Source organism: Apium graveolens, chromosome 9, assembly GCF_009905375.1.
Source record: "Apium graveolens cultivar Ventura chromosome 9, ASM990537v1, whole genome shotgun sequence".
In the NCBI taxonomy this organism is placed as follows: domain Eukaryota; kingdom Viridiplantae; phylum Streptophyta; class Magnoliopsida; order Apiales; family Apiaceae; genus Apium; species Apium graveolens.
Window position 1 is genome coordinate 217,113,257 of NC_133655.1, and position 8,969 is coordinate 217,122,225.

The 8,969-nt window shown below is 33.9% G+C and overlaps 1 protein-coding gene across 2 annotated transcripts; it reads right to left on the minus strand.

The window, feature by feature from the left end:
* Positions 1–1,390: 1,390 nt before the first annotated feature.
* On the minus strand, positions 1,391–8,175 carry LOC141684290 (homeobox-leucine zipper protein PROTODERMAL FACTOR 2-like). 2 transcript variants are annotated; one of them, XM_074489205.1, is made up of 12 exons: positions 7,833–8,175; positions 6,483–6,808; positions 6,221–6,338; positions 5,756–5,944; positions 4,537–4,980; positions 4,349–4,450; positions 4,003–4,203; positions 3,745–3,919; positions 3,339–3,610; positions 2,853–2,948; positions 2,377–2,768; positions 1,391–1,814 (listed from the first exon to the last, which is right to left on the minus strand). In XM_074489205.1, exons 2-11 carry the CDS (start codon positions 6,728–6,730, stop codon positions 2,397–2,399), a joined length of 2,217 nt encoding a protein of 738 aa, XP_074345306.1. In that variant the 5' UTR covers positions 6,731–6,808; positions 7,833–8,175; the 3' UTR covers positions 1,391–1,814; positions 2,377–2,396. The 2 variants fall into 2 exon arrangements, with proteins under 2 accessions (XP_074345306.1, XP_074345307.1); XM_074489206.1 differs by lacking the exon at positions 7,833–8,175 and adding an exon at positions 7,239–7,325.
* Positions 8,176–8,969: the final 794 nt, after the last annotated feature.

The following is an 8,969-nucleotide window of genomic DNA, read 5'->3' on the forward strand; positions in this document are numbered from 1 at the left end:
ACACTATTTGAGAAGGGACTTGTAGAAAAAAGAGCCTAAAGTTATGTCATGTTAATTTGTTAACAACATTGTATTCTTCACACTTAATTTGTTACAAATATTGTATTATTCACACTTACACAAGTCATGTTCAGCTCCTCAATGATCACACACTTGAATGTTAAACCGGTAACACACAACACAAAAATTTGTTTTAGACCATCTAATATATTCTTTACATTCCAGAGTATCATTTTTGTCCATAATATATTATATTTTTTTACATCACTCGTCATTTTTGTCCATAATTTATTATATTTTTTCTACCTCAGTTTAAAATCTATTAACATAAAATAAGAATTAATTTAAAGATACACATTTTGCAAATATACATGAAAAACAAACAAGGGGATAAAATTTATGGGGGCCGGGTCACCCCTCTTACTTAACTTGTAGAACTTAGTCAAATTAAACGGTCCGTCTGTTTGCATAAATTAGACGTTTAGGGAATGTGACACTTGGTAGTTGTACTCTTCCCATTTAAAACAGTCATAGATATGCAGACGACACAGAGGTCCTCACTTTGTTCGTTTCAGTCAATGATTAGAATTTAGAACTCTTGTCCTCAATTACAACCCTAAGATAAGAATTGTCTGTATACATATGGACAGAAAACACATTTTCTATATCATCAATTTAAACACACCCCATGTTTAAAACTAAACAACAACAAAAAAACTCCTCCGTTTTCAGAAACTAACCAATGCCTAATTCAAATACAAGCAAAAAAGATGCACTATATGGGAGATCTCCCAATGCATGCATCTCAACATTCGAGTCGTACATAATGACTAATTGTTGCTTAAGAATGAATCGATAAACCCCAAGAGCTGAACTTTGATATAAGCAATCATCTTGTTAGCTGCAATAAATTTCTTAGATGCGCTATAAACCACAACTAGATAATATAATTAAGCTGAAACTTAGACCGGGTTATTTGAGAGAAACTATTACTGAGTTTCTCAATATTTCCGAAGCTCAAGAGATCCCAGCTTATATAATTAATAATATATAGAGAAAATTGGGCCTGAGCTTGTCCAAAGACAGAGACAAATTACCCGAGTTTAGGACAATTTGTAATGTAAAATTTTAATGACAAATCTATATATATAAGCACAATCCCCTTGTAATATTCACAAAAATACCCCAATGCTACGTGAGCCTACGAGGTTTACCCAGTACACACCCTAAAGGGTAGCGGTTGCAGATTTTCTAGGATAAAAACATAACCCAGTGCTACACTTATGTTCTATTAACCTCAGACATGCATGTCTGGTTATGCTAGGCTCAGCAACCTCTAATAGTCTAATATATAATATCAATATAGATTTAGAAGAAAGGCTACACAAGGTCGGCAGAAGCTACTAGTTTTTATCACTTCAAATAGCAAAACGGGGCAAGTTGGTAATAAGTTGGATCAAAGCCAAAACCACCCCAAAAGTACAGGCTATAAAGTCTACCAGCAAAAACATCGCTGTGCAACCACACAATTCCAAAAACCTATTGAACTAAGTCTAGAAGGGAAACAAAATTAACAGAAGTTTCTTATATGTAACCTATGTTTAGAATGATCATCCATGGGCAAAGTCAATACCCGAACCAATTATACCCTCGCTCTCTGGTGTATGATATGCACTAGTCCTTCCAGCTGCAATACCTCTGATAAACACCAGAAAACAAAATCCTTATGGTGCGTTCTTGACTTCCTCGTTTGGTTATATGATCCACAATAAACAAAGCTTGCACAGTCCTCCTTCTTTTTGCCCCTACTCTAACTGCAAATCAATTAAAGTGGATCAATTAACAACAAAATGATTAGAACAAGATTAAGACTTGTCAAATCAAATTTGGCCAACGTCATTATTTAGAAGATAAATTATATTACTAAGCATGCATAATAATAATGCATATGAAACATGCCTGATACTGAAATTTAATCCTCTAATTCACAATGTTCGAATGTATAATTATATAAGCAAGATTATATTTGGAAGAATATCACCAGTACTGATCAAAATGTTCTCCGATCAAGGAGAGAACTGAACATCTATTTAAAACTTAAACCAGCTAGTCCGCAACTAATTAACCCTGTTCATCACTTGCCCCTAGTTATTATAGTTTGAAACAATAAATCAAGTCTTTTCATCCATGTACTACTATTCGAGGGGGAATCATAGCTCTATCAAAATAATAGCTCTATCAAGCAGCATTTCATGAACATCCAACTTAATTTCTGTTTCACAAACCTTAAACTTCAAAAAAATAACCACTTGAGATCTATTGTGTAATTAATCTTCAAAGAAATCTGGTTCTTAAATTTAAAAAGAAAAACCATACCTCATGTATCCCCAATTGAGTCAAATGTTCGGATCACCAGCTACTACTGCATTTTTGATCCTTTCTACAGTGCACTTAATAAGGCTGTTTACAGTTGTCACAGATCCAAGGGAGAGTTTTGCTGTGGGAACTGAATCAACCAGAATCTGAAAGGCAACGGTGAGTAAAGATCCACCTGATCCAACCTCATGAATTCCACCGACATTCTGCCCAGGACCATCAGGAAGTATAGCAAATCCAGATGGTAAAAGAGCAACATAGTCAGGGTCACCGCCATTCAAGACCACATCCATAGCAACAATGTCTACTGGTGCATATATCACATAGGAGCCAGTAGGATCCTCACAGCTCTCTTGTAGAATAAGCATGTTGCTTTGGCTTGAGTTTGCACTCTACAATTTCAGTTTAATATATAGTTCAGCATAAAAGGCACAAGACTGATACTTATGAAGCTCAGAGAACATTTTTTTACTTACATTTACGCGCAGTAGAGAGACACAGTTTCCAGGATCACGACCATTAGCAGTGTGTGCCATTTCCTGCACTAGACCACCATTTGACAGGATGTCCCACTGTACATGCAAGTCAAGTTAGGGAAGTACTAGAACTTAATATTGTTTAATTACTTTCTAGGATTATAAGAAGCAGACAAATTAAACCACAATTAAATTTTTTATAATTGATCATTTGCATAATGGAAATTTATTAATTAAAGAAATCCTCACCAATCATAGCGACTTTACAACTTCATCTCATATAATGTTGTTTTAAGTATGTTTGTGGAATCTGTCATATACGTCAGTTGTTGTCCGGAGACAATATAAAATTTGCCCTAACGAAAAACTATTTGTGTTCCACACAGCTATCTCAATACATGTCCTGGGGACATTAATTGTGACACCACGCATTTAGTAGCGGATGAAAATAAAAATTCTGCAAATTATCTAACATATAATTCATACCTCACTTCTGGAATTTTCATCTCTGAGGAAATCAAAAACCCTTTTTGGAGGAACTGGAATCCAAAACGAAGTTGCAGCGCTAAGCACGATACCAGGAGGCCTGCCTGGATCATCTACACTCTTTCTGGTCATGACTCTCACATCATTATCACCGCTTCCTGAAATGGTGGTCCACGTGTGCGCAGTAGAAGCTCCAACACCGGTGCAAAAGCTCAAAACCATCCTTTCTGCCAGCTTCAACATGCTCTTTCTTCCTTCAGGAGTTGTTATAACTGTTTCATAAAGCAATATAATATAATCAAATCCTTTTCATCTCTAACTCTCACTACCTACATATTTCTTTTTATCAATATATGCACACTACATATACTTAATTAAAAAAAACGGCATGGTTTGTGTTACGGACCTCCCACTTCTCCAGCTGGAATGTTGCTTGCCATGGCACTTGCAAGGCGTTCACATTGCCTACCTAGTGTTGATACCCAGCGCTTTGCACCAAAAGCAAGGCCTGAATTAACTAGTGCTCTGTATATATCATGAACAGCTCTATCGTCGACTTCCACATGTTCAACCCATGTAACCTAGAAAAGTACTTAAGTAAGAAAACAAAGAGAGAGATCTGCATATCATATTACAGGGAAACAACTGAAAGTGTAAGCCATACTTTGGAGTAACCATTGGGCAGTTCCTGGATCAAACAGCCTGATGGCCTTCTTCTGCATCGAGATATGGAGGAAGGACGCAAATTGTCCAAGGAAACATCAGCAACAGCCCACATCCCATTGTCATGCTGTTTGCAGTACCTTACAAAGTAGTTTTCTCGGCTTGGAACTAATGGCGAAGGGACCTGAAACTCAGCTGTCATCTGGAGAAGCTCACCATGTTAGTAAATTTCAATACCTCTTTAAACAAATATACATCACTACATTGATCAGTAAAAAAATGTTAAAAAAATGCATATCATTTAATTTATAGTGTAAGCATTAAAATAGGTCAAAATGTATTTGTACCACTTGTAAAGCTCCATTATAGTTTCCAGCCACACCAGTTGAAAGAACTTCTATCGTCATTGCTCTCGAAACAATACTTGAAAACACAGTTGACCATTGGTTCTGATGTATATGATCATGATGATAATAAATGAACAGAAAGCTAATAAAGGAAAACATTCCAACTGCAATAAAAACATAATACATACCACATCCATCATGATTTCCACAAGGTTAATATGATTCATGATAACAATTGCAGATTCTCTAGATGCCTCAGATTTGAGCCCGGTGGGTTTTGGTCCAATCCCTCGAGGGAAGTTACACAAGTACTCATCTTCACTCAGACACTCGACAGAATTTCCCAAGCTTCGAATCCACAAGGGTTCTCCAGCCTGAGTCATTCTAATGAGCTCTTCCATAGCTGCAACTGCAAGCTCAATTATCAGGGGTTTATCAGCCTCACTAGGCCCAGAAACTGACCTAAGAAGGTCACCAGGGCCAAACATGTCTGGAACACTTATACCCGATTGTGCTCCAAAACTCCCCACCCCGAGATCAAGTGATCTTGACGGGCCATGAGCAGGAACATGAGGATATGAAAGCATAGGTTTGCCAACATATTTTGCAGCAATTCCAGAAATCTTGTCGATCTGCCAAAATTCAGAATTATATGTGATCACTTAAATGCCAACACAGATGTACGATATATTTAATGCACATCATCATAGTTATTGAATGCAAGCAAAGGAGCTGTCTAAAGCGCAAAGCAATGACAAACTAATTGAAGAAAAGTGAAATAAATATAAAACTATTAGTAATAGATTCATTCATAATATTTGTATTCTGAATTTTAAAATTCTCGATCTACATTTTTCATAATTTGCATCGACATCAAAAGAGCGCCTTAGAACAAGCTGAATGCAAAGACACGAGAGCTCTAGAACAGTACTCGAAAGTACTAAAGTTGAGGCTCAAAGATCCAAATACGAACCAAACAAACTAAAGCTATACATCAAATGAATACAAGTCGAAACATAAATAACAATGAGCATAAGCCAAACTACAAATGATTTAGTATAAATATTCAGCAGTACTACTAATTTTATGTAGTAGAACAAAAATCATCTTAAACAGAACATTAACATGACATTATACTTAATTAATAGACTCGAATTTAGCATCACTATTAAGGTAGCCAAAATAAAGCTTTAAGAAAATAATAATAATTGCTTATTGATGACCAACATAGGATTTGGAAAAATATGAAAATATGAACCTTATTGACATTCATTTATTAATCAAACAGCTTGATTGCACTTTAGAGTGTTCTTAAAATGCGCTTTTGGTAACAATATCAGTAGCGCATCTGTAAAATAAGTGTACTTGCTGGAGAAATATAAGTAATTATATATATAATAAAAGTACCTCTTCCCTTAAACGAGCATTCTCGATCCTCAGATGCTGCTCATCAAATGACATCTCACCTAGAGCAGCAGGTCCACCACAGTTGGGACAAGAAGCATTGTTAAGAGCTTCTTTGTATCTTATATTATCTGCACGGAGCTTTTCATTTTCATTCCTCAGCTGCGTGTTCTCACAGCGTTCATGTTGAGACTGCAGTTACATATTTATGTACGTGATTAGAAATTTTTAACAGCCAGCCATGCCTCATTAAATAAATAAAAAAAATTATCACAAATATATCTAATATGATATGTACTGTTGAAGAGTAACAATTACATAATTAGTATCACAATAATAAAGAGATATAAGATTCAGACAGAAGTAATAAATTAGTTACAAGAAGTTATTAGTATAAAAGAAGGAAATGCACTGAATTTATAAGCAGTTAATTTAATCTAGCTAGCTAGGCACTTGTTTGAATATAACCTTCATTTGAGTACGCTTGTTTTGGAACCAGAACTTGACTTGCAAAGGCTCCAACCCTAATCTTCGACCAAGCTCCTTTCTCTGCTTATCGTCCGGGTGTGGACACTCCTTAAAGAACCTGTAAATAACAATTAATTATAATAAGGATGCTAGAATCAACAAAAACAGGTTAATTTTTAAACATGAATATAAATTAAAAAGGACATATAAATACTAGCTAGCCTATAGTAAGGAAGAGTTTGAGATATCTAATTAGGCTTACGATTCCATTTCTTGGATTTGGTTTTGAGTGTGGCGATGATAACGCTTCTTCTTGTTGGGACGTTGATTAGGATCTTGATCGTCATCACCAGATGGGTTTTCAAGGATATCAGTTCCACCAGATTTGGTATCAAACTCGTCATCTCTCAGTACATCAAATTGATGCTCATTTTCATCTGAACTTTTGTGGTGGTGGCTCATATGATCCAGAAGATGATGATGGTTTTCAAACATGTTTGGCTGAAACATCTTGATTCTCAAACTAGATATATGTAATGCTCTTAACTTGAAAAAAACTAGGGTTCTTCCAAGCTAAAGCTTTGCAACCTACCAAAAAGAAATGAAATAAATTAAGTCAAACAAACATCTCATTAATAAACAATTCATAAATCTTGACTCATCCGACCAAACTAATAAACTTATCCTATTTATTTTTTCGAAAAATTAAAAAGGAGAACACCTAAACAAAAGCTTAGCAATATCAGAAGGCAGAAGAAAATATATATTTACCTTAAAGATGGGAATGCACATATATGTAAAGTAGATCTAGATATCTTAATCAATCAAACTTTATATTAACACTTGCAAATTAAACACATATATGTAGAATGATATCTTGAGTTATCTTCATATTTAGAATCAAATAATACTGAGCTCCAGATCTGAATAAAAAAAATCCAAAAAGAAATAGAACGAATTAAAGGAAATAACTTACACAAAACAATTATTTCTATTGAAAAATAAATATGCGACTTACTCAAATCTCTGGTGACACAGGAAACACATTAAAAACGCATGAATGTAAGTGTATATAATGACTCTAGGAGAGCTTCATATAAAGGAGAGAGAATATTACAAACCCTAAAGTAGACTTACTTTTTCTAATGTTTGACTTTGTGACATGGAATATATGTATGCATGGAAAATCAAAATAGATTCTCTGGCAGTTTCTGAAGTACTAATAAAGTAGATTACATATAAAAACAGATTAGAGATAACTGTTTCTAAAGACTGTCAAGACTTTTTCGCCATAACAAAACCTGTCTTTAAAGTCAAGACAGAAAATTTAGCATTTTTAAATTTTGTGGACAAGGGTTTTAAATAAAAACACCCTCTTTTTAGAAACTAAATTACTGCTAAATTCTTTCATAACCCCCACAAATATTTCGCTAGTGGAGAATTGTTAGTTCTCTAACTTCGCTCTCTATCTTGCTGCAAAATGTAATAACTGAGCACAACATCGAAATTAAATACAATTGTACATGCAAATTTAAATAATTAAATTTCATATGGTAATTAATACACACAAATGGATATAAATAAGTAAAATTATCACGTAACATGAACTTACTGGTTTCGGTGAGTGGAGATGGAAGAGAGAAAATAGAGTGAAATTATAAAACGAAACTGAAAACATAAGGTGGTGTATATATATCAGATCTGTTATTCAAAACCACTGTTTTATATGAGTGATATACTGATATATAAGCGCACATGTATTTCAGTGGTTTTCCGGTGGGGTGTTAGGTGGGGAGAACATTTTCTTGTGAACAGAATTGAACACGAATTCTTGTTAGAGTGAAAGAAACAGAAAAAAACAAAAGGAAGATGAAAAATAAGGAGATGATATCGAGAGAGAGAGAGAGAGAGAGGAGGATGGGGGTTGAGGAAGGGAAACGAACCGGTAGGAGTTAATGCAGAGCGTGTAGAGAGGATGCCATTGCATTTATGGGGGTTGGAGGAGCTGTTTAAGGGTACATCTGCTGATGACAGCCTTGAATGTATTTTTTATTTCTTTTATTTCTTTATTTCTTTTTTTCTTATTTCTTATTTATTCTATTTCTTTTCTTTTTTGTCAGGAGTATTTTTTCTCTTTAATTAGAGGTATTTCTATTCAATATTTTCCATCTCTTTGATTGTGCTTTCTTCTTTTCCCTAAACACTAATTTCAATACATGGGAAAAAAGAATCTAAAAATTATAATAGAAAAGTCTTCTATTAGTGCACCTCAAATTCACAAATTTTAAATATTAAATTAAACATCCAACCATACGGATGTTTCATGTAAAATTAAGTAAGTATTCAAATTTTGAATAATTTTTTTATTTATATCGGTCACTTTATAACAAAAAATAATCGTTCAATCTCTACCGTTAACATTATATAAGAAAATAAAATAATTATTAAATCAATATTATAACACTTGGATTTGCATGAAATTTTTTCTGTAATTATATTTTGACTTAATTTTCACATATGTACGTTTGGATCGTGAAAAAATATTTAATAAATGTGATTTTAGGCTCCATTATTAGAAATGTTTTATACTATATCCTGTAGAAACTCCAAACCGAATTATATATATATATATATATCTTTGTTTATATTATGAGCATATTGGAATCGGTTTACTATCATGCATGACCATTATATTTTTTCCTATCGATTACGGTATTATACTTTTACTATTTTCACAACTAAGGATAAT

What these genes read in the sequence shown, in the direction of transcription:
- LOC141684290 (XM_074489205.1), bottom strand. Translation starts at nt 6,730, where the DNA reads ATGTTTCAGCCAAACATGTTTGAAAACCATCATCATCTTCTGGATCAT. An exon ending in ATGCTCGTTTAAGGGAAGAG is followed by an intron (nt 4,981 to 5,755) that starts GTACTTTTATTA and finishes GAATTTTGGCAG; the next exon opens with ATCGACAAGATTTCTGGAAT. An exon ending in TGGAAATCATGATGGATGTG is followed by an intron (nt 4,451 to 4,536) that starts GTATGTATTATG and finishes CATATACATCAG; the next exon opens with AACCAATGGTCAACTGTGTT.